A 27873-nucleotide genomic window follows, 5' to 3' on the forward strand; every position below is an offset into this window, starting at 1 on the left:
TAATCTTATAAATTACAAAAATTTTTTGAAATTTAATACCTAAAAATGCCACTCGAACATGCCTATAAGAACTTGCGATTTGGGCTAGCGAACAACATACCTCGCGTTTTTTAATACGCGAGGTACATGAAATTCCACTCGCGATAAATTCAGCTGAGACGATTCGATAACACGAAGTCATTAATACTAATATTAAATAAAGTTCAATGTCAAATGAAGAGTTATCTATGAACAAAATCGCTACTGCCTTGTACTTACCCCAAATTAATCAAAAAGGAAATAATATTTATTGGGTAAAATAATCATTTTAGTCCTTTTTCTCTATCAATTTAATTTAATCCATAATTTTTTTATTTTATTCTTTTTATCCCTTGAACTTGTTTTTGTTAAATTTTAGCCCCAATACGGCAATAATAGTGTTATTTTATTTTTATTGAAACGTTTGGTATCAATTGTTTTATCATTTTTATCACATCATCTCAAATATTAAAAGATTATAAAAATTAATATCAACATTTAAATAATTATAAAATCGATATTTAAAAAAATTGATTTCATGATGGAAAAAGATAAGATAATTATGATAAACTTAAAGATGTCATTATTGTTATACTACAATGGGGTTAATTTGATAAAAATAAAAAAAAATTAAAATGATATAATTAATGTGAAACTATTTATTATAAAGAAATAGTTAGTTAAAGAGTAAAAATATGATAATAAGTATGTTATGTTAATAAATTGAAAATTAGATCATCATTAATCCCAATTGTTGAGAGCTCAAAAGGAGTGAAACAGAGAAAAGAAAAAGTCTAGCCAAAAACCAATACTATTCATACACACACAAGAGCTAGACTGATGCCTTTTTCACTATTTTATTGATTAATTAAGATGAAAATGAAATAAAAAGAAGCCACGTCATCCCCACCTATTTTATCCAACCCCCTCCGGCCGTCCCAAATCCATCCCTTACTTGTTTCTCACTGTAGCTGTTCCCCACTCCCCAAAAAATTATTTAATTAAATTTAAATCATATTACAAAAAAAAAAAAAGTTTTCTGTCGCTTTTTCTTTATCTTCTCTCTATTTCCTATTGGTTTCCTCGTCTCCATATAAAACCCCCATTTCTTTCACAAATCAGAACTTTTCTTCTTCTTCAAACAAGAACCATGCCTGGTTGGTGGGGTAAAAGGTCGAGTAAGAGCAAGGAAGACAGTCCTCGAAATCTTACTCCCCGTGACGGCTCCGATGGATTAATAAAGTCTTTACCCAATAAAGACGGCGTTGCTTTAGCCGCCGGTGGTGGGAGAATGAAAGAAGCAGCGGAAAAGCTTGATTATAGCAAGAATAAGAGCGATAGAAACTGTCAGAAGGGGTTCGATGATGGAGGAGGTTTTGTTTTATGCACCCGTAATTCGCCACGCGCGAGCAGGGATTTTGTTGGCGGTGTTTCCGGCTGTGGATCTTCTGGGTTTTTGGGTTTCGATTCGGATTCAGGGGAGAAGAGAGGGATTCCTTTGCCTATACCATCTGTGTCCAGTGATCATGTTGTCGGTTTGGGATCCGGTTCGTCTTCCGTTTGTAGTTTTAGCTCTTCTGGTTCTTCCGAAGATAATCAGATTGCAAATGATCCGGTTCAATTCCTTGCCTACAGGTTTTTCCCCTCTTTGAGAAAAAAATAGTTTATTATTATTTTTCTGAAGTAATGGGAGCAGTTACATTATTTTTTAGTAGAAAGCATTTTTGATTAATTATTTTAAAAATCTTTGCTCTCTCTTTTTCTCGGTGGTCAGCTCAGTTTGATGATTGCTTTCTTTTTCCGTGTAATTTTATCAGAATATCCATTTGGATATTCAATCAGCTAATTTTTTTTCCAGCTTTGGAACTGAAATTCTCTCTCTAATTTTTTTTGCTGTCAGAGTTTGTATATGTCGGTTTTGGGTTTTCTTTTCCCCTTCTTTCAGTTAGAATCAGAATACATGATTTATACTTTATTTTCTCAACATCTGATAATTTTTGTTTCTCTGAATTTAGTACTATATAACATTTCCCCCTAAAAGGCCAAACTTTTTCCCCCTTTTTTGCATTATAACTCTAATTTTTTCAAATTCTTTACTATTGTGTTTGCAAAAGGAAGGTAGTTCTTGATTGATATAGTGTTGGATTCTGAGACCTATAAGTAATACAGAATAAGTCTATAGCGAGTCAAAAGTTCAGAATTGTTATATGGTATTTAGCTCTGCGGACAAGAGATAAAAGGATTTATGTAATAAACTGAAATACAGGTCATATATTGATACGAGAGGCCAAGGTGACACTAGAAGCAACCGGGGGTCGAGAAGCCCTGGTCCGAGGTCGAGAGGGCCAACCAGCCCAACATCGCCTCTTCATCATCGACTCTCCGGTGTGAGTCTTGATTCTCCAACAGGGAAGAAGGAAGATGGTAAATCTATGTGTCATAAGTTGCCTCTTCCACCAGGTTCTCCAACTAGTCCTTCTGCCTTGTCTAGCACAAGAGCGTGTGGAGTGACTGAGAACTCGCCTTGCAATCTATCCAAATGGCGTAAAGGGAGACTATTAGGGAGGGGAACTTTTGGACATGTTTATCTTGGATTTAATAGGTAGGACTTTCTTTCTGTAAGGTTGTAAGAGTCATAATGCTTAAAAGAGATAATTTATCACTGAAAATAAATAGCTGATGTCATGCTTTCTTCTAATATGCAACATATCAAAGATATTTATCGAGCATTATTACTTCAGATTCCAAATATCTAGATCAAGTTTGTTTATAGTTTTTTTTTCCTATTAAGCTTTTCTAACTATTGTATATCCATGTTTGTCAGTGAAAGCGGGCAGATGTGTGCAATAAAAGAAGTCAGGTTTGTTTCTGATGATCAGACATCAAAAGAATGCCTCAAGCAACTGAATCAGGTAATAGTTTTGTCTGGTTCTTTCCGAGCACAACATTATTCAAAGTACAAACATCTGTCTGATTTAACATTTCAGTATCTTTATACCAGTTGATATTGAAACCATTTACAAGTTACCACATTTGGTTTCTAATCCTTTTTTAATGTAAACAGGAGTTAAATTTGTTGAGTCAGCTATCTCATCCAAACATTGTTCGATACCACGGAAGTGATCTGGTATAGTTCTGTATACAGCTTTCGACATATAAGATGCAAATGATTTACTTGCATAACAGACAGGGAAAGGGAAAATGATTATTGGAATCCTTCGCCTGTACCAATTAAAAGGACCTTACTTCATGGTAAATCTACCTGCCATTTTGCAGGGTGAAGAAACACTCTCTGTTTACTTGGAATATGTCTCTGGTGGTTCAATCCACAAGTTGCTTCAAGAATATGGTGCCTTCAAGGAACCGGTTATTCAAAACTATACAAGACAAATTCTTTCTGGGCTTGCTTACTTACATGGAAGAAATACGGTTCACAGGTACTTGGATGTAGTTCTAGTTTTGGATGCTTAGTCGTATGTTTTATAGAGGCTTCAGCTGTATCTTATGTGTTAGAGCTGTGAGTTTTGTATTGCAGAGACATAAAAGGGGCAAACATACTAGTGGATCCTAATGGTGAAATCAAGTTGGCAGACTTTGGAATGGCAAAACATGTATGTTACGTAATCTCATATTGGGGATGGTGGATGTAGTTCTATTCCTTAAGCTACAATATCTCTCAAAAAATAGTTGTGGCTATGATTTTAACTATCTACTAAACGGTGCTGATAGGATGCTGCTTTTGTTGCACAGAAAATTGTGTGTTCTGTAGAATTTTTTCCCTTTAGATGATACCTAAAACTCTAATTTAACTTGAAAGCTGATATTTTCTTATTTATTCTTTTCTTCCTTTTTCAGAACTGAATGTTGTTTTCAGGCTGAAAATATGACTTTGATGTAAATTTAAATTGGCAGACTTTGGAATGGCAAAACATGTATGTTACGTAATCTCATATTGGGGATGGTGGATGTAGTTCTATTCCTTAAGCTACAATATCTCTCAAAAAATAGTTGTGGCTATGATTTTAACTATCTACTAAACGGTGCTGATAGGATGCTGCTTTTGTTGCACAGAAAATTGTGTGTTCTGTAGAATTTTTTCCCTTTAGATGATACCTAAAACTCTAATTTAACTTGAAAGCTGATATTTTCTTATTTATTCTTTTCTTCCTTTTTCAGAACTGAATGTTGTTTTCAGGCTGAAAATATGACTTTGATGTAAATTTAACAAATTAGTTACCTTCAAATCAAAACTGAAAATAACGGCCAGTGAATTAAAACTAGAAACATGCCTCCTTTTTCTTCCTGTCTATAGGCTGAAAATTAAGACCAACCGCCATCTTTTCTCCCGCCTTTCTAGCATCTTTCTTTTCCCTGTTAGTTATCAGGACAGACCACTAATTTTCCTTCTGTCTGATACAGATAACAGCTTGTGGTACCATGCTTTCGTTCAAGGGAAGTCCTTATTGGATGGCACCTGAGGTATCGCTTTTCCTCTATCTCAACTATATGATCACTGAATCACTCCGTCTCTCTTGTCATAAACTTGCTAATTATTTTTCCCACTCTGCGGTTCTCCATGGAATGGCCAGTTATGTGAATACTTTTTGATCTCAGGTTGTAATGAACACAAATGGCTACAACCTTGCAGTGGATATCTGGAGCTTGGGCTGTACTATTCTTGAAATGGCAACATCAAAACCACCATGGAGTCGGTATGAAGGGGTGCGACACACTAATTCCGAACATCTCTCAGATAATATATTCTTCTGGCTCACTCTGGGCTGAGAAGTAATCCTTTTAATATTTCTGGATTCAACAGGTGGCTGCAATATTTAAGATCGGAAACAGCAAAGATATGCCTGAGATTCCTGATCACCTTTCTAATGAAGCAAAAAGTTTCATTAGGCTTTGCTTGCAACGAGACCCATCAGCACGGCCTACAGCCTCACAACTGCTAGATCACCCCTTCATCCGTGACCAAGCAACAACAAGAGTTGCTAACATAAGCATAACCAAGGATTCATTTCCTTACACTTTTGATGGAAGCCACACTCCGGTATATCTTCTCGTGATGATTTTTATTAGTCCTATTGCATAGACTTTGGCTTGCATACATTTCACTAGTGCATGTCATTTTTGGACACTTATACTGCACAAAGAGAAACCCATAGAAACCAAAGAGAAACCTTTAGAAACCTAGTATTACAGTTAAACCCACATTTTGAAGATGGAATTACTATGTTGTGCTCTCATTTTTGAACTTTTATTGTTTTGTGCAATTTTCTATTTGACATTTCAATTCAACAAATAGCAAGCACTTTTCAAGGTGATGCTTAACACTTGAGCAGGATTTGTTTTGACATTTTTAAACCATTATCTTGCAATTGAAGTTTTCTTATAACTAAAGCTGGATTTAAGCAAAATTTCTGTTGTTATCTTAACTCTTTGAGCAGCCTATATTAGAAATGCAGTCGAAGAGAAATAATATCCTATCATTCGACAGAGATTATGGAATGGGAGGAATGACTCCAACTTCGAGAGCATTGTGGAGTCCAAGGTACTAACAACCTTAGCATATTTTCCTTTATTTTTCTTTGCTCAAATCAAAATACATGCATGAAGTTCTAATGTAAGTTGCCAACCATGTATTCATACACAGAGATAATGCAAGAACAATCACATCTTTACCTGTATCTCCTTCTTCAAGCCCCTTAAGATATGGTCAAGCACACAAGAGTTATCTTTCTCCTCCTCATCCAACTTATCAGTTTTCAGGACAGAGTGGTCGTAACTTAGGTGACTTATCTGAGAATGCATTGAGACCGAACCCGAGGTACACGCAGGATCCTTGGTTTGAAAATTCACAACTAAAAGTTCAAACACCAGGCACCCCGCCAAGAACGAGACCTCTTTCAGGGTTGTTGTAAATAGCAGTAGGATAAAATTATCGTTTTCCACTCAGTTCGAAATGCTACTGGAATTAAGTATAATTGTTGCATGAAAGGAACCCTCCCTATTCTGGTGGAATTAAGTGATTGCATTTTTTAACTTAAGGCTACTGGGAAGGGGGAAGAATATATGGTGCACGCACAAAGGGGACTGTTGTTGCTTGGAAAAGATGAAGATGGTAGGATTTTCTTTTTCTTTATTTTTTAATGTTGTGACAATATGTCTTGTCGATTATTTTTTTTGGTTGTACATGGAAGGTGATGACCTCTTTTGTGACATGGAGGCAGTTGTATACTACTGGTTCATCAAAAAAGTCGTTAATAACATCACTAGTCATCAACAGTTTAGCCTACAGATTGAAAGCTTCATTGTGAAACAGCAGGTGGTGTGGGTCATATATTGTGTCTTTGTACGGAGACACGCTTCTTAAATTAAGATGCCTGCAAATATCACATCGTTGACAGTACATGCCACTCTGATTTGTATGTCTTCATTTACCGAGTTTGGATTGTCTCCGAAAAGACGAATTAATATACGGTGTTATTAGATATATTAAAATATATTTAATAAATTTGATTTAGCGTTATCGGAAATATTAAGTAATAATAATATAATAGGAGGAAATTATGAAGAAACATTAAAAAATTTAGTAACCGGTAAACTTAGCTTGTTGGCTTGTGTCGATACTTTATAAAAATATATTGATCCATAATAATATAACAGGTAAAAAATGACAAAATCGGTTTATAAATGAAAAAACAGGTAAAGCGCTATCGGATATATTGAAAGTGTCGATACTTTATAAAAATGTATAGATCCATAACAATATAACAGGTAAAAAAATGACAAAATCGGTTTATAAATGACAAAACAGGTAAAGCGCTACTAGATATATTGAAAGTGTCAATACTTTATAAAAATGTATCGATCCATAACAATATAACAAGTAAAAAAATGACAAAACCGGTCTATAAATGACAAAACAGGTAAAGCGCTACCGGATATATTGAAAGTGTCGATACTTTATAAAAATGTATCGATCCATAACAATATAACAGGTAAACAAATGACAAAACCGATTTATAAATGACAAAACAGGTAAAGCGCTACCGGATATGTTGATAGTGTCGATACTTTATTATAAGTATCGACACTTTTGGAATTTAAAAGAGAAGAAGTTATAGCGCTAATAAAGTGTTGATACTTTATAAAAATGTATTGATCCATAATAATATAACATGTAAAAATATGACAAAACCAGTCTCGAAATGATAAAACCGGTAAAGAGCTACCGGATATGTTGAAAGTTCGATACTTTATTATAAGTATCGACACTTTTAAAATTTAAAAGAAAAGAAGTTATAGCACCAATAAAGTGTCGATACTTTATAAAAATGTATCGATCCATAACAATATAACATGTAAAAATATGACAAAATCGGTATCGAAATGACAAAACCGGTAGTAAAAAAGTGTGCTTGTGTGGTCATTTTTATTTCAGAATTTTCATTTTTTTAATACAAAAAGTTGGATATTTTAAGCAAAACCCAGTAAGAAAAGAAAAAAACTTTGCAGTAACAAAAGAATAACATTGAGAAACCCACCATATTATCAGTTTCTCAAAGAACAAAAACTCAGAAACAGACATCTTTCAACACAAACTTATGATATACTCTTATTATCTCCATAGGATAAAGTTAGGTCAGTTTTAGTTTTATTTTTTTGGTTAGGATTTTGTGTCATTGAAACTGTTGATTGAAGAACTCAAACTGGTGCACGCATAAGTGTCGATGCATTTATGAAAAGTATCGATCCAAAAAACATCGAAATCGATAATTATTATGTAACATATAAATTTACAATGTAACCGGTAAAAATATATTGGTTAATTAGCAACTAGGTTTACATTATGTATCGACACTTTTTAAATATGCGTCGATACTTTTTCCCCAAAATGAAAGCACAACGAGGTGCACGCATAAAGTGTCGATACATTTAAAATTGTAGTAATCCCAAAAACTTCAAAACCGATAATTATGATGTAATAGGTAAATTTGCAATGTTACCAGTTTAAATATACATGTTTAGTTAGAAAATAGGTCAATATAAGCGCTACCTATTACATTATATAAGTGCTACCTAATATATTATTGTACTTGATAATATTTCCAGTTAAATGATATAATATAACCGATCTAAATTTTAACCGGTCACTTGTTTAACAGGTCACACCGTTTTTTAACCGTTTTTAGGCGCCGCACAGCAGAAGTTCCCGAGTTTGGGTGGTGGGGTTAGTTTATACTTTCTAGTTTATGGAAGGGACATTGAATCGGGTCACTCTTTCCTTTTTCACTTACGATAACGAGACAAAAGGTAGGCGAACTTTAACCTAATATATGGTTAAAAAATATTATTAATTTTGTTATTATTTTTTAATAAAATCAGTAAAAAATTATCAAAAATATTATTTTTATCGGGTTTGTTATTATTAACCGTTTTACCGAGTTTGTTATTATTGAGCGCTTTATTGGATTTGGTAATATATTCGGTAGAAAAAAATAATGTTTTAGGTAATGTTTTATCATATATATTATCAATTTCGGTAAATTACTTAATAATATTTTAAATAAAATAATAATATTTTTAATAATTTTTTATTAGTTTTGTTAAAAAAATAACAAAATTTGTAACATATTTTTTAGTCTTATATTAAGATAATCGTACTGTACAATTTCCCCCCAAAAGTTAGCATTCATTTCTGGATAAGAAAGGTGGCCTCCATAAAATTTTCTTCACTTTTTTAAGGGAAAAATTGTTGTGAGACTACAATAAGACATTATTAAATGAAAAATTCTCATTAATTATTTTTTAAGATAATTCATATGTTATAATTAAAAAAATAACCTTTAAATATTTATTTAGTGTTCTATAAAATACTTTTAATGGATCTCACATTTATAAGGTGCGAAGACCCATTAACATTTTAGATTAAATTATTTAATATTAAATAAAGATAATAATAAATGTATGAAATTCAAATTGCGAACCATGAGATATTTTATGTGGATAACTTGAAGGTTATTTTTTTAATTAATTTGATACGAGGGTTGTTTTTAAAAAAAAGTAATTAATGAGGGTTTTTCATTAATAATGCCCTAAAATGACATCTATCCAATTGAGGTATGAAATTAACCAGAAATAAAGTTGTGGTTATTTTTTACAGATCATCTTTTTCAGTTTGGATAAAAAATCGTAGATAATTATTCAGTGAGTTGAAGAAGATGACGAACAGTTAAGAAATAGAGTGTTTTGAGAATTTCCCCTCTAATATTGCAAAGTGATTTTAGTATTAGTGTCATGTTTAGAATAATGAATGTTTATAGATAGGGATGGTAAAAAAAAATCGAACCCGTCGGGGAAAATTGAAAACCGAATTAAACAGGTCGGGTTCGGGGACGAAAAAAACCGAATTTTTTAAACGGGGACGGGTTTGGCAATCCCCGCCCAGATTACCCGATACTTGGCTCGATAAATATTAAAAATAATTATTATATATATATATATATATATATATAATATTAATAAATTTAATTTATATTAAAATATATATAAAGGATGATATGTTATATAAATTAATAAATACAACCACTTGTTCATAAGAGTCCGAAGCATATTGTAAAAGCATCGAATATGATCGTGATGATGGTGACGAGATACTAAATTGATATACAAGTTATACGTGATATCATTAACTTTTTTTATATAAATTTTGGTGGCTTATAATTTTTTGTGTGTAATTGTAGCAATCGGGGGTCACAACTGTTTGATGACAGTGGTGGTGCCGTTGACGTGACTTGGAAGTTGGAACTTTGGAAGAATGATTTCGTTTATGAAAGTTGAAACATTATATTATTAGTCGTTGTCATTATATTTGTCTATTTGAATTGTTTCGTTTTTATATTTTGGATGCATTTGGTGGTGTTTGGCGTTTCAAGTAAGTTTAGATCCGATAATGACATTATTTTTTAAATAACTCGTGTCATCGTGTGAAATTTAAACGGTAACGGGGATCCCCGCGGTGAAAAATAACCATCTAAGGTAAACGGTTATTTAAATGGGTAATTTTCACCGCGATTATCCCTGCATTGAAAATTACTTGTTTAAATAACCGTTTATGCTAAACGGGGATACCCGTTTTCCCGCGGTTTTCCCCGATTACTCGATAGGGATCCCCGTTTAAATTCCTGCGGTTTTTTAAGCAGGGACGGGTACGGATTTTTTAAATGAAGACAGGGATAGGGGGACCAATCCTCGACCCCCAAATTACCCCGTTGCCATCCCTATTTATAGATCGATAGGTTGAAATTTTTTTATTGTTATATAATAAATTTAAGGGTAAAGTATAGTAATGATAATTGAATTTTTCTAAAGCTTTCATTTAGGTCCCCAACTTTTAAAACTTGTTATACAATCCTCCAGCATTTAGTCCGTTTGTAATATGGTCCTCCAACAGTTATGTCAGGGACCATATTGCAAATAGACTAAATGTTGAGGGACCATATTGCAAACAGACTAAATGTTAGGGGATTATATGACAAGTTTTAAAAGTTGAAGGACCTAAATGAAAGCTTTAGAAAAGTTCAGTAACCATTACTGTACTTTACCCAAAAATAAAATATGCTTGCCGCTATTGTTTGATGTATGTTTTTCCATTAATAATTTAGGGTAAACTACGTTAGTACTTGCTATTTTAGTCACTAGGTTTATAAAATTTTAATTTAAACATCAATCATTGATAAAAAAAATAATTATGTTCATCATTGTTAAATTGATTAATTATTTATATATTAATCTTTCAATTAATATATTTATTAATACAATTTTAATTTTAAATAATTTAAGTTTTAATATATAAACATTTCATCAATTTAATCCTATTTTTTATTTTAAAAAAAAATATTTTTAATACATATAATTCAAATATATGTTATAAAAATGTATAAAAATAAATTAAAATTAATATAAATGTTTAGAAAATAAGATATTTAGAAGAAAATAACATGTGTAAAAATATATAGAAAAAATCAATATCTCTATTACAAAACAATTTTTAGACCATAAATGATAAATTAATACAGTGATTTTCTATTAATAATAAATTGGTGTAGTGGATGAGACATTAGGTTTCTTAAGCAAGGTCAAGGGTTTGAATCATGACATTTTGTTTCTTGTTTGTATCAAACAGAAGAAAATCATCCACCTTTTTGAAAATTGAATCTTGCATTTTATTCTTCAAAAACTGAATCGTTCATTGTAAAACTTTTTCATCCCTGAAAAAAATCTTCCTTTGAAACCAACCCTAAACATAGAAAACCCATAATAAAATATGGGTAAAGTATAGTAATGGTCACTGAACTTTTCTAAAACTTTTATTTAGGTCCCTCAACTTTTAAAACTTACAATACATTCCCCCAACATTTAGTCCGTTTGAAATATGATCCCCCAACAGTTACGTCGGTGACCATATTGCAAACAGAATAAATGTTGAGGGACCATATTGCAAACAGAATAAATGTTGGGGGATTGTATTGTAAGTTTTAAAAGTTAGGGGACCTAAATGAAAGCTTTAGAAAAATTCAGTGACCAATACTATACTTTACCCTAAAATTTATATTAATAAACTATTTATAATTAATATTAAAATAATTATATATTATAATTAATATTAATATTAACTTATATTAATATAATCTAGTTTATAATTTATAATTAATATTAATATAAAATATAGTCTATAAAATTAATATTAATATAAACTATATGTTATAAATTATATAGTATGGTTTATAAACTATAATTAATATTAATACATTATAGTTTATAAACTATATATTATATTAATATAAATTATAGTTAAGATAATTAACATTAATATAAACTATATAGTACATTAATATAAAATATAGTTTATAAATTATATACTATGGGTTATAAAGTGTAAACTATATAGTACACTAATATAAACTATTGTTTATAAACTATAGGTTACATATATAGTTTATGTAACATATAAATAGATTGTATATATACATATACTATAGGTTATATATATATATAGTTTATATATAATATACATAGTTTATACATACATGTACTATAAGTTACATATATAGTTTACATGTATACATATACTATAGGTTACATAGATTAACTATTGTTTATGCATGGTGTTTAGGGTTTAGGTTTAGTATTTAATGTTTAGGGTTTAGCATTTAGGATTTAATATTTAGGGTTTAGAGTATATATGTTAGGGTTTAGGGTTTCTATAAACTATATACTTTATTACTTTATATAGTTTATGCATATTGTTTCTATGAACTATATAAATAATTTACTTTATATGGTATATATATATGTAGTTTATATATACTATACATAGTTTATACATACATGTACTATAAGTTACATATATAGTTTACATGTGTATATATACTATAGGTTACATAGATTAACTATTGTTTATACATGGTGTTTAGGGTTTAGGTTTAGTATTTAATGTTTAGGGTTTAGGGTTTAACATTTAGGGTTTTTATTACTTTATATAGTTTATGCATATTGTTTCTATAAACTATATAAATAATTTACTTTATATGGTTTATATATATATATACTATACATAGTTTATACATACATGTACTATAAGTTACATATATAGTTTACATGTATACATATAATATAGGTTACATATATTAACTATTATTTATAGACTATAGGTTAATGTTACATATATAATCTATATAAACTATTGTTTATATAAACTATATATGAATTATCAAATGTGTCTATACATATATAGTTCATAAAGTTTAGGGTTTAGGGTTTTATAAACTATATACTTTATATTATATACTTATATACTTTATATTTAAACTATATAAACTATATAATTTATACATGGTATATATAATTTATAGTTTATATTAATAAACAATATAATTTATACGTAGTATATATAATTTATAATTATACATAATATATAAATATAAGTTGTATATATTTAAATATAATTCATATATAATTTATATATTAACTATATAATTTATATTAATAAACTATATAGTTTATATATACACTATATAGTTTATATTAATAAACTATATAGTTTATATAATATATATATATATATATATAGTTGTTTCAATTTTTTTCTCAACTTTTGAAATGAATGCAATTTAGTTCATTTTACAGATTTTCTTCACATTTTACAATTATTTTGATTTTATCCCTTTGTGTTGTTTAATTTATTTAATTTTAAATTTTTAATTTCATATTTATTCAATTTAATCCTTAAAATTTTATTTTCATCTGAAATCGACCCATACTTATTACTTATTTATATTTTAATTGGCCAATAACTTTTTAAATGGGTATAATTTAGTAATTTTTATATTAATTTCAACCTCAGATTTTAAAATTATTTCGATTTGGTCCCTCATTAATGTGTGTTATTTAATTTATTTATATTTTTACTTGTAATTTCATATTTGTTCAATTTAGTCCTTAATTTAATATTTTTCATAAAATTGATCCATGATTATTTATATTTTTAGTAATTTACTCTAAATCGTATACAATTACAAATTGCAATTTAACATTTGCGAAAGACGAAAATAATTAATCCAAAAATAAAAATTGATTCGATTTGAACTCAATCCATATATGATAAAGATACGACCTGAATTTTATATGCCAATGATGTCACCCAATCTAAACGAGATCCTCCTGAAGTTCATCCGAACCTGAATTAACATGGTCTTTATCTGTGTCGGACCTGAACTGACATCGATCCGAACTGAAAGTAACCCGGCCTAAACTCGAATTGTACCTGGTGTCAAATCAACCTGAAAATGACCCGACCTGATTTAACCTGGACACGACCTGATCCGAGTCGAAGCATCAAATTTACCTAACTTGACCTGTATCCATTTTTACCCGACCTGACATGATCCGACTGAAACCTGAACGATTACCCGATTTTACATCCCTAGGTATACGGGAGATGGGTGTTACACTTGACATCCCTAGAGGTATGTATATTCATAAACTGCTATTGACTAACCCACAGGCCCTATGAATGTCAAATCTGATGCTATGATACCACTAAATATAACACCCTACACTAATACGACACATAGTCGACTAATGAGAGTACCACACAGAACCACTGAATGAATACAAGCTACAACAAGTATTGGATCTCGGTTGTTGTCCTAAACTTCCACTCCACCAAAACTTTGCAAATAAAATAAAAAATAAGGAAGTTGCCATTTTGCCAATTGTCAATCTCCATGCAATATAGTTTAACCAGTTGTCTCGTTTGTAAAAGCGTCGACACCTAAGCAAATCATATAAAATTGAACAGCAGATTAAACAAAAATGTATCGCACACATATAGCATATAATATATTGGTAATAAAATAGGTTGTTACTGTACACTGTTATAGCTTTAGATTCTCTATACAAGTCATATTTATTCTATTTGGGTTAAATATACAAAAGGTGACTAATATATGCTCGTTCTATCAGTTTAGTACTTAACATTTTTTTTTTCGTTCAGTTTGGTGCTTAAAGTTTTATTTCGTTACTCAAAATGGGTCCAGCCCGTGACCAGTGGCAGATGCACTAAGCCCCCATAGGAGCCAAGTGCATCCCATTATTTTAGAAAAGTAGTTAAATTTAGCTTAATGTGTTAAGGAAAAAAAAAACTATAATTTTTGCATACCCATTATTTTTAAGAATAGAAAATTAAAATTTTGGACTCTCATTCTTAAATTTCTAGATCCACCACTGGCCATGACAGGTCATTAACCCATTAAAAATGCAAGATGGCATATTTTTTAAATATATCAATAATCCCCAAACTTTTAGGCATTGCATTTTGGTCACCCCAAAAATTAAATATAAAGTAATTTGAGCTTACCCCAACAGAGGACAGAGGAAACAACGACGGGAGAGAACAATATTGGCTGGGTTTTGGTCGGAACAAAGTGGGGAACCATGTGGCAGTGGTGGTGAGGCGAATAGAGCTCGGGATTGACGCGAAAATTGAGAAAACAACGGCATTGGTTTAGTGTTTTCCGACGAAGCTTTAGGTCGTTCTCCATGGTGAATGGCGATGATTCACGGTACGAGGGTGGTCAAGCTTTGGTCGCGGGTGGACGGTGGTCGTGTTGGTGGCGACAATGCAACCTACGGACGCCTACGGTGGCCAAAATCGTGAAGAACATCACTAGTTGGTTTTTAGGTTTTCGACGGAGCTTCAAAGGGCCACCCACGACGATCGGTGACAGTTTACGGTGAATAACCATAGGGGTATTGGTTGGGGGACGGTGGGGAACGTTTTGGTGCTGGCGATGCACGCCATCACCGGGAAACGACGACAGATGTAGAAGAAGAAGAAGAGGTAGAAGAAGAAGAAGTTTAATAGGGTGATCAAAATTTAATGCCCTAAAAGTTTAGGGATTATTATATGTTTTACCCTAAAAAATATGTTCGTTGGCATTTTTAATGGGTTACCGGCCCGTCATGATTGGACCCATTTTGAGTAACAGAATGAAATGATATGCACCAAATTAAAACGAAAAAAATATTAGGCACTAAACTGAAAAAAGACATAAATTAAATATCTTTTGTATATTTAATGCTTTCCATTTCTTCGTCTATAAACCCAGAGAATTATAATCTCTTGTTACAAACTCTCATATACTTGTCTGATCATCATCAATTAAATTTAGGGTAAAGTATAGTAATGGTCACTGAATTTTTCTAAAGCTTTCATTTAGGTCCCCAACTTTTAAAACTTGCAATACAGTCTCCAACATTTAGTCCGTTTACAATATGTCCCCCAACAATTACGTCGGGACTATATTGCAAACGGACTAAATGTTGAGGGACCATATTGCAAATGGACTAAATGTTGGGGGATTATTTACAAGTTTTAAAAGTTTGAGGACCTAAATGAAAGCTTTAAAAAATTTCAGTGACCATTACTATACTTTACCCTTAAAAAATTACATTAGAAACAAACCCAATTTTTATTATTGTTCACTTTAAATCAAACTGGAATTTTCCAGCTTCAAAATCCTTACTTTATTCTGCTAAGTACAATGAAAAATCTGGTTCAAGATTTTGGCTCTGCAAACGGAACTCTGTGGTGGGTTTTTCAAACACAAGTTGGTACAAATGCTCAGATTCAAACTAAGATTTACATGTCTTTGTTTCTTATATTTCCTCATTTTGTTCACTTGTATAAAATCTGGGTTTTTTGGGGATGTTTATGGACTTTTCTTGAGTTCCCAGTTTGGTTGAAACACATATCTGATTCCAAGAGATAGAAATATAGAACACTATGTTTGTAGCAGTTAAGTTCTTGGGTGAGTCTATTTCAACCATGGGAACTAAATGGCCAAAAATTTCAAATTCTTATTAGCTCAAACATACTCCACAAACTCTTTGACATCTTTCATGGTGTATCAGTTAAGTTGCATCAAGAAGGTGGAAACTACTTCTGCCTAAGAAACGCTGAATGTGTCTCCAATCTGGATTTTTCAACTAACAATGAATCATGCATGGTTCGATTATGGGTGTTTTGATTGAAGATGGAAGGAAGCAATGTTGGTTTTCATTATATTTTTAGGGTAAAGTATAGTAATGGTCACTGAACTTTTCTAAAGCTTTCATTTAGATCTCCCAACTTTTAAAACTTGCAATACAATCCCCCAACATTTAGTTCGTTTGCAATATGGTCCCTCAACATTTAGTCTGTTTACAATATGGTCCCCGACATAACTGTTGGGGACCATATTGAAAACGGACTAAATATTTGGGGATTGTATTATAATTTTTGAAAGTTGGGGGACCTAAATAAAATATTTAGAAAAATTTAGTGACCATTACTGTACTTTACCCTAAATTTTATAGGAATGAAATTGAAAACATTTTCTCCCTCCTTTTTTTCTCCTACATCTTCCCGGCCAAACCCTCCCTCCTTTATTTTTGGTTTCTATTCTTCCCCGCTCAGCATCTAAAATCTCTCCCTTTTCTCTCGTTTTTCTCCCGTCTCTTCCCTAATTGCAACTATTTATTTTTTTCAATTGATTTTATATGTTCCTGAATATTAATTAACAGACAATTCGATTGTTGAAAAAAATTTGGGGGTTTTCTTGACTTTACGGTGTTTTTGCCTGGTTTCTTTTTTAATGGAGCTATTGGGGGTAATAGTAAAATTTGGGGTTAGAAAACGTTGATTCTTTCTGGTGGATAGTCATGTACGAAGTTGGTCCTAGTAATCAAGGAGAGCCGCGGATGACTTCTGAATTGGGATCCGATGAAGGCTCTGCGATGCGGTGGAGGTCGAGGAGGCTGGTTTTTAGGCCATATACAACTAGAAAAGAAGCTGATAGAAAGCTGCGTGTTTTTGTCAGGAGGCCTGTAAGTTTGCATTCCTAATTGTCTATTAATTTTTAGTTCGAAAGTTCGAAAGGCATTTCTTTGGCATGATGCGATGTGTTGATTTGTCTCTTGGTGTATAAATTTGTCTCTTGGTGTTGATTTTTAGTTCGAAAGTTCGAAAGGCATTTCATTAGTTGAAAGAAGCTGCATGTATATATGCAGACTTCTAGGATTCTACATTTTATCTCCAAGCAGACTATGAGCAACTCCTAAACATGAAAGGCTAATAGGGTGACAAGAAGGTTGATAATACTCATTAGGGATTATTGAATGCTTGTTAAATTTCTGGACTTCAGATAAATGTAAATGCTTTAGTTTTTCAATTGCGTTCTTCACAACTGGTATAAACTGGTTTGGATGTTGACAGAGGTTGCCAGCATCTCCTGTGTGTACAATGTTGTTTTACATTTTGTTTGTTCGATATTTCAAAATTGATTCTCTAGCATAAAGCCTTTGGACCAATTAGCTTATTTTGCTAAATTGAGGTATATTAAGGATTTATAGTAGCAACGGAACTGAAAGATGTGTTGTTCATAGAGATATCAAGCCCTCCAACATTCTTCTTTCTTCCAATAAAATACCTAGGTAAGGATCTTGGTCCTTAATTCGTGAGTTGAAAACGGATAGAAGTCGTTGTTTTGCAATTTGATTATGTGATATCTGCAATTGTAATGGTTGCAGTTGTGTGATTTTGGATTAGCAACTTGGACATCCGCACCTTCAATTCCATTCCTTTGCAAAACTGTTAAAGGAGCATTTGGGTATGCTGTCAACAACATTGTCCTATAGAAAGCTAAAGGATACTTTTTCGTTTTATTTTGCTTCTTGAAATACTCGGTAAAGATTTGTCTTTTTTTCTCTCATATTTTGGGCATGTAGGTAATTGGTACCCGAGTATTTCCAACTTGGAAAAGTGTATGATAAAACTGATGTTTATGCTTTTGGGGTTGTCTTGTTGGAGCTAATAACCGGACGAAAACCAATCGAGGCCATTCCTTTGCAAAACTGTTAAAGGAGCATTTGGGTATGCTGTCAACAACATTGTCCTATAGAAAGCTAAAGGATACTTTTTCGTTTTATTTTGCTTCTTGACATACTCGGTAAAGATTTGTCTTTTTTCCTCTCATATTTTGGGCATGTAGGTACTTGGCACCCGAGTATTTCCAACATGGAAAAGTGTATGATAAAACTGATGTTTATGCTTTTGGGGTTGTCTTGTTAGAGCTGATAACCGGACGAAAACCAATCGAGGTAAGACGGCCTCCAGGAGAAGAGAACTTGGTCTTGTGGGTCGGTTATTGTTTAATTTCTACTTTGCAGCAAGTTTGTGAAAGTTGAAAGAATGTTTCACCGTAACAGCTTCCCCAGAGGCAAAAGAAGGGTTCGATCTTTACATTCGAACTGAGAGTGGTGAAAATACTTTACTTGTTATGGATGATGACCATTTGATAATGAAATTTCTTCTGAAAGTGATCCATAGAACCAAAATGACTAGTTTCTCTATAACCATTACATCTTAAGTTTAAACAAGTACTCTTGGTGAGACAGCTCCATCAAGGAACTTACTTGTTCTTGTCCTACTCTTTGGAATTTGTGGAAATTTTGTGCTTCAATGATTCAATGCTTTGGAACTAATCATGAGACTCTGCGAGCTCCTTCGTAGTTAGCTGACATGATTCGGTCACTGCAACACAACTTAGCACATACATTTTCATGATAATGTTTGTTTTTCAGTTGTGAAATTGAAATCATAATCTTGAAGTTTGTTTACATTTTCAGGAAAAACCTCTCTTGCACAGAGGAGTGACAGCTGTTGCAGAATTACTTGACCCTAGACTCAAATGTAAGCTGAAAAATTCGACTCAAATTGCCCTTCTGTTGTTTGGTGAAAGGCTATTTGCTTGATGTAAAGATTGCTCAACTTGAAAGAATTAACAATAAATAAGAAACTCAGCTTGTGGGGTTGTTTTGGCTTAGATGATGATATTTATGGTAGCATAGTTAGGCTTTTAGCCTTGTAAAACCTTAGCTATAAGATTAAGAGCATTTATTCCAACATAAATTTATTTTGTTTAATTGATTTTATTGTAATTTTAGTATTTTCAAGTGTAATAAAATTAACTTCATTTATAATTTTTTTTGTTTTAGTATTAATGTTGTTCAAGTTTCAAATCTTTAATAAGTTCATCATTTCAACTAATATATTTTTATTTTAAAATTTCAAGTTAAGTTATACTTAAATTATTAATTAATTTTCACATTAAAAGTAAATTAGATTTATGAATATTTTAACTCAATTTATATAATTTAATAAAATCATGTTCAATAAGACAATATTTAAATTTAATTTAGTGATTATAAATAAAATTTATAATATAAGAATTATAAATAATATAAATAATTGGAATTAATATAAAAATCAAATTTATAATATACAAATTATAATTAATATAAAAACTAAATTTCAAAAAGTAATCATATTAATTTAATTATCATAAGTTTATTATAAATTTAAAATAACATAATTATATTAATTGTAACATATTACTTATAAGTCAGGACAATATCATATCACTTTAACATGTCGGATCATTTACAGATTGAGTCAATCACATGTCAGGTTCATAACATGTCAGGTTGAAAACAAGTCGGGTAATACCACTTATTTACCAGGTCAATCTCGGGTTCGGGTTCATATCAGTCGGATGCAGTTCGGATTCAGGTATCATATTTTCGGTTCAGGTCGTTCTCAGGTCGGGTGCAGGTCGGGTTTAGATCAACAATTTTCAGGTCCAACTCGGGTTCAAGTCAACACCAATTCCGACTCGAGTCGATTTCAGATCGCCACAGAGCAGGTCAAAAACAATTTTAAATTGAGTCGATTTCAGTCAGTTTTACAGGTCGGATCAACTTTTTACACCCCTACGTATACCGTTATGTATACGAGATACAAATATCACATCACTTTTAAACCAATTTCCCATTTGAAAATCCGTACAACTTTGTTTCATTTTATAAACTATTATAATGTACTTATAATTAAAACATGTATTAAACTTACACATACAATAAAAACATATGATTTACATTTCACAGTTATACATTAGTTTAATTCAAAAGTTTTTCAAAGAGTTTTTACATGACTTATTGCATGCCAACTAAAATATATCAAAAGCAGACAAGTATGTCATACTGTTACTGATGAGGCGACTTTGACTTGATGTCTGACAATCACCTTACTCAGCTAGTATTCCACCTACGCATGAAATAAACACGCGTTAAGTATTATTTAGTGAGGCATAATTAATCACAAGTAAAGTTCTAAACACAAATTATTTCCCAAATGGGAATTCATACACTTCGTATGAATTCCTTATCATTTTAGCACACAAGGTGTCCAATACAGAAATTCATACACTTAGTATGATATTTCTTATCATTTTAGCACACTAAGTGCCCTATATGGAAATTCATACACTTGGTATGAATTCCTTCTCATGTTAGCACACGAAGTGCCTTATATGGAAAATTCATACACTTAATATGAATTCCTTCTCATGTTAGCACACGAAGTGCCCTATATGGAAATTCATACACTTGGTATGAATTCATTCTCATGTTAGCGCACGAAGGGCCCTATATGGTAATTCATACACTTAGTATGAATTCATTCTCATGTCAGCACACGAAGTGCCCTATATGGAAATTCATAAACTTAGTATGAATTCCTTCTCATGTTAGCACACGAAGTGCCCTATATGGAAATTCATAAACTTAGTATGAATTCCTTCTCATGTTAGCACACGAAGTGCCCTATATGGAAATTTATACACTTAGTATGAATTCCTTTTCATGTTAGCACACGAAGTGCCCTTCTGGTAAACACCATGCATACATCAATATTTCATACCATTATGACTATTATAGCATATACATACATAATTAAATGCACTCACCTGGTTCGCCTTGCTTAGATATCCAAACTAGGAAGATGATTACTCCGGAATTTGGCCCTTGCCTTTTGCCTTACTCGACTCGGGAGCCTGATTTCGATCTATCCCAGATTCATTAAATATATGTATAATATCACTTAACATTAATCAAAAGTACTTATTATTAACCTTTCTACAACAATATCAACATAACTTAAAATTTTTGGTTCCTCAGTATCGATACTCCCACAATAGTATCGATACTACCCTACTATGGTATCGATACCCCCTTCCAGTATCGATACCAAAATTAGATTCGATGTGGTCCAGTATCGATACCCTTACCATGGTATCGATACTATTATACTACGGTACTAATACCCCTATATGGTATCGTTACCAAAATTAGGTTCGATGTTACCTGGTATCGATACTACCTCATTCGGTGCCGATATTGATTGAATTAGTATCGATACTTCTCATCTGATTCAACCCACTTTTTACCTATAATATCTATACTGTTCTATCAGTAGCGATACTCATGCCCAGATTTTCCAGTTTTCAACCCGATACAAACCCAATTTTTAGCCAATTTTCCTCTCATCTTCCTCTAACAATACTATGTAACTCTTTTCTACTTAACCATACTAACTTTCCTTCATTTAGACACTTAAAACATCGAGTATTATTCAATAGCATTTGATTCTAAGAATCACACCAAAATTTCTAACTTGTTTTTACACTCATCCAATGATTCCAATCTTTCATTTTCCTCTTTGACAAGTCAAAACTACTAATAATCATCTTTAAATACCAATATACTAACATATCATAATAAAACTAATTTTCTAAAATCTCCTTTATTTCCCTTATCTCATTGTTTTAATCCCATCTAAACCTTCCTTAAGCTTCCATTATATACAAGAATTCAATAACCAACAAAAATTGAAGGAATAAACCATTAAATTTAAAACTTACCTTTGAACTATAGGAGAACTCTTATACGGGGAAAGAGGAAGAAGAAGAAAGAGAACTTTTGCAACCTAATTCCCTTTTCCCCTATCTTTAATACCAATTTAAAAATACACTAAATTCTCTTTCATTTAAAATACTAAAATGCCTCTTAATAATCTATTGTCACAATTTAGTCTAAACCAATAATCCTAATCATTCTCATCTTATATCAATTAATCAAATAAATCCTCCTATTTTTTAATCATTTCAATATTGTCCCTAAATCGATATTTGGGGCATTACAATTCTTCCCCTTAATAAAATTCATCCTCGAATTTCAAAGAAGTACCTGAAGCAAAAAGATGTGGGAACTATTTTTTCATATCCTCATCTCTCTCTCAGGTTGCCTCTTCCACCTAATGGTTCTGCCAAAGCACTTTGACCAACGAAATCCTTTTGTTACGCAATTCCTTAGTTTCCTTAGCCCAAAATTCGTACCGGTTCTTCCTTATAAGTCAAATCTGGTCGGATTTCTATCTCTTCAGGAGTGATAACATACGAGGGATCTGATCTGTACCACCTAAGCATCGATACATGGAAAACATTGTAGATCTTGTCCATATCTGGAGGCAAAGCTAATTGATAAGCCACATGTCCAACCCTTGTTAATATCTCATACGGTCCAATAAATCTCGGACTCAGCTTTTCTTTACGCCCAAAACGTAATACCTTCTGACAAGGTGATACTTTCAAAAATACTTTATCTCTCACTTGATATTCTATTTCTTTTCTTTTCAAATTTGTGTATGACTTCTGGCGATCTGAGGCTGTCTTTAAATTGCTATGGATAATTTTCACTTTATCCTCCATATCTTTTATCAAATCCAGCCCGACCAAATCTCAATCTTTCAGTTTAAACCAATTTAATGGTGTTCATCATTTTATACTATACAGAGCTTCATACATGGCCATTGTAATACTCGATTGATAACTATTATTATACACGAATTCCGCTAACGGCAAGTACTTATCCCATGATCCCTTAAATTCCATCACACATGCCCTCAAAATATCTTCCAATATTTGAATAGTTTGTTCGGATTGCCCATCTGTTTGCGGATGAAAAGCTGTACTGAAGTTCAATCGAGTACCTAATGACTAATGTAAGGACCTCCAGAATCTTGAAGTGAACTTTGGGTCTCGATCGGACACTATCAATATCGGTACTCCATACAATCTCACTATTTCTTTTATATACAACTCCGTAAATTTATTCATCGAGTAATCTACTCGCACCTGAATAAAATGAGTTGTCTTGGTCAGTCTGTCCACTATTAACCATATCGAGTCCTTTTTACATGGTGACAACGATAGCTCCAAAATAAAATCCATCGTTACTCGTTCCCACTTCAACTCAGGAATAGATATAGGCTGCAGTAACCCGGATGGCACCTGATGTTCAGTTTTCACTTGCTGACATGTTAAACATTTAATAAAATTATGTTACTGTTCTCTTCATGCTAGGCCACCAATAATGACTCTTCATGTCTTGATACATCTTTTTCCCGCCTGAGTGCATAGTCAAAGGGCTATAGTGGGCTTCGTAAAGAATATCCCTCCTCAAATCATCATCATCGGGAATATAAAGCCTTCCCCGGTAATATAAGCATCCATCATCTCTTATCTCAAAATATTTGTTCTCTTCTTTTCAACATACGCCAATTTCATCAAACATTTCTTATATCTCCCTTGCAGCTATTTTACTCGATCCAACAATATTGGTTTTAACTTTAATTCGACAATCAAAGCACCATCTTCATTCACAGACATACATGCGTCTAAAGCCCTTAAAGCTGCAAAAGTCTTTCGACTGAGTGTATCCGCTACCACATTAGCTTTTCTCGAATGGTAGTCAATAATCAAATCGTAATCTTTCCAGAGCTCAATCCATCTTCTCTGCCTTAAGTTCAGCTCTTTTTGAGTTAACAGATACTTTAAACTTTTATGATCCGTAAAAACATGGCAACACTCACTGTACAAATAATGGTACCAAATTTTCATAGCGAATACCACTGCGGCCAATTGTAAATCATGCGTCGGGTAATTTCTCTCATGATTCTTTAATTGTCTTGAGGCATAAGCCACAACCTTCCCTTCTTGCATCAGCACACAACCTAACCCATTATGGAATGCATCACTATAAATGACATATTCTTTACCCGACTCAGGTGGTACAAGCATTGGAGCCTCAGTTACAATTCTCTTTAGCTTCTTAAAACTTTCTTGGAACTTTTCTTTCCAAATAAAAGGCAAATCCTTTCGCAACAATTTAATTAGCGGCATAGCTAGCATTGAAAAGTTCTTCACAAATTGCCTATAGTAACCAGCAAGTCCCAAGAAACTCTGAACTTTCATGATATTATTTGGGGATTACCAATCTACTATGGCTTGATCTTATTGGGATCCACTCTAATACCTTCTGCCGACACTATATGACCAAGAAAAGAAATCTCAGATAACCAAAATTCACATTTGGACAATTTAGCGTATAACTTCTTATCACGAAGTATCTGAAGTACCACTCGAAGATGAGCATCGTGATCCTCCTTTGACTTGGAATAAACCAGGATATCATCTATAAACACTACCACAAATTGATCCAAATACGATTGAAACAATTTGTTCATTAAATCCATAAACGTTGCAGGAGCATTCATCAATCCAAATGGCATTACCAAAAAATCATAATGTTCATACCGAGTTTGAAAAGCCGTCTTGGAGATATCATCTCTTTCGATCTTTAACTGATGGTACCCCGACCTCATATCTATCTTAGAGAACACCACTGCGCCTTTTAATTGATCAAACAAATCATCAATCCTCGGAAGAGGATATTTGTTCTTTATTATTACCTTATTCAGTTGATGATAGTCAATACATAACCACATAAACCCGTCTTCTTTTTCACAAATAATACAGGCGCTCCCCACAGAGAAACACTGGGTCAGATAAATCCTTTATCGAATAATTCTTGCAACTGAGCCTTTAATTCCCTTAACTCCATTGGAGCTATCCGATACGGAGCCATAGAAATATGTTTAGTACCCGGATAAACCTCAATTCTAAATTCAACTTCGCGATCTGAAGGTAAACCCAATAACTCTTCAGGAAAAACTTTTGGAAATTCCCTAACTATGGGAATATCATGCAATCGCGCTCCCATTAATCTAGTGTCTAACACGTTAGCAAGAAAAACAATGCATCCTTTTGACATAATTTTCTTTATGGTCATAACTGATATCTCATTTGACATGGATTTCACCTTCTCCCCTATCACCACAATTTTGGAGCCTTCCGCATCCTTTAAGAATAATTGTTTCCGACTACAATCTACCCATCCATGGTGTGGAGACAACCAATCCATGCCTAAAATGATTTCAAACTCATCAAAGGTCAACTCCATTAAGTTTTCCAAGAACACTACCCCTTGGATCTTAATTGAACATTTTCTACACCCCCTAGTCACCCTTGCACTTTGACCCATAGGATTTATCCCTATCATTTCACTAGCGATTGGTTCTAAAGGAATTCCTCTAGTTCTAATCAATCTGGTACTGATATATGAATGTGAAGAATCTGGGTCGACTAGAACAAAATCAAGCTCATCAAAAAGGTGAAATGTACCTGTTATGATCTCCAGATCATCCCGATCATCATTAGTCTTTATATTATATACTCGAGCCATTTCCCAAGTCTCTTATCTTTGACCAACCTCAGATTGACCGCCGAATCTTTCTCTTCTTCTGCTTCTATTTGGTGTTGCTACTGATCTCTCAGATTGTATTGATCTATACCTATATTTCTTCGGGTAATTCTAAGAAAATGACCAGATTCACCACAATTGAAACAAACACAGGAAAGTAATCTACATACTCCCCCATGTGACTTGCCGCACGTCTGACATAGAGGTTTCTCTCTCTGAGCTCTACCCGAGCTAGCAGTATAGAAATGAGATTGCTTAGTTTTCCGTGAAGCTGCAGAATGATTAGTTTTATCTGTGAATCGAAAACCTGAGCCCTTGCCCCTCTTTGCATAATGTACAGATGAAGACGTTTCAAATCTTTTTTCCCGTATGAAAACTCTGTTCTGCTGCTAATGTCTCCTTTTGAACTCTTTCAATAGCCTTCACTCTATTTATAACCTCTTGTAGACTGGAAAAATTTAAGGCCAACATCATTTCTTTCAGCTTAGGCCTCAAACCTTCAATAAATCAATCCCGACAAGCTTTTTTATTAGGGACTACCTAGTAGCATATCGACTAAGTTTGTTATATTCAGCCTCATAGTCATGCACTGCTCGATCATCTTATTTCAAGTTCAAAAACTTCAACAACATCGATATCATGAACTGCTCCCCGATATACTTGTTCTTGAACTCCTCTTGGAAGAACTGCCAGTTCACTTGCTCGGGTGATGCATACATCATCGTGTTTTTCCACCATACCTAAGCCGATCCTCAAAGTAATGATACATCTCCACCCAGTTTCTCATGATCAGAGCGCTGCAACCTTCCAACATTTCCTTTACATCTTTTAACCATAAGTCTACGTCCATTGGGCCTTCACTTTCTTCTCCCCTAAACTCAGGAGCTCCTAAACTTATTAACTCCTTTGGGATTAGAATTCGTGGTACTGGAAGAGCAGGGGGAGGCGGAGGAGGTTGAAATCTTGTCAGAATAGCATCTAGAGCTTGTATAAAAGTTCTGAACTCCAGAACAGGCATGCCCTGAGGTGCCGGTGCACTGGCATTGTCATACGAAATCAGATGTTTACTATTCGCTCTTGAATTAGTAGAATACGACATCTATAACTACATTCATAAGAATCATACTTAAGTTAGTAAGGAGATACATCTTTCATATTCATTATATAACCTATTAGTAACATTGACATCTTAGTGGCATGTAAACTATTTTTATATCAAACTACACTCGTTTTCTACCAAGAATCGACTAAACTTATAGCTCTGATACTAATAAATGTAACACCCATCTCCCGTATACCGTTATGTATACAAGATACAAATGTCACATCACTTTTAAACCAATTTCCTATTTGAAAATCCATACAATTTTGTTTCATTTTATAAACTATTATAATGTACTTATAACTAAAACATGCATTAAACTTACACATACAATAAAAACAAATGATTTACATTTCACCGTTATACATTAGTTTAATTCAAAAAAAATTCAAAGAGTTTTTTTACTAAACCTATTACATGCCAACCAAAATATATCAAAAGCAGACAAGTACATCATTTTGTTACTGATGAGGCAAATTTGACTTGATGTCTGACGATCTCCTTACTCAGCTAGTATTCCACCTACGAGTGAAATAAACACACGTTAAGTATTACTTAGTGAGGCAGAATTAATCACAAGTAAAGTTCTAAACACAAATTATTTCCTAAATGGAAATTCATACACTTAGTATGAATTCCTTATC

The 27873-nt window shown here is 32.7% G+C and overlaps 1 protein-coding gene across 1 annotated transcript; it reads left to right on the top strand.

Annotated features, from left to right (window-relative positions):
- The first annotated feature begins 1069 nt into the window (after positions 1-1069).
- On the top strand, positions 1070-6321 carry LOC120146496 (mitogen-activated protein kinase kinase kinase 3-like). The gene is made up of 11 exons (XM_039160031.1): positions 1070-1653; positions 2285-2620; positions 2843-2930; positions 3083-3145; positions 3295-3455; positions 3554-3629; positions 4438-4497; positions 4633-4740; positions 4838-5074; positions 5472-5575; positions 5678-6321. Exons 1-11 carry the CDS (start codon positions 1169-1171, stop codon positions 5943-5945), a joined length of 1986 nt encoding a protein of 661 aa, XP_039015962.1. The 5' UTR covers positions 1070-1168; the 3' UTR covers positions 5946-6321.
- The last annotated feature ends 21552 nt before the right edge of the window (positions 6322-27873 follow it).

The sequence above is a fragment of the Hibiscus syriacus genome, unplaced genomic scaffold, assembly GCF_006381635.1.
Source record: "Hibiscus syriacus cultivar Baekdansim isolate YM2019G1 unplaced genomic scaffold, ASM638163v2 tig00110927_pilon, whole genome shotgun sequence".
NCBI classification, from domain to species: domain Eukaryota; kingdom Viridiplantae; phylum Streptophyta; class Magnoliopsida; order Malvales; family Malvaceae; genus Hibiscus; species Hibiscus syriacus.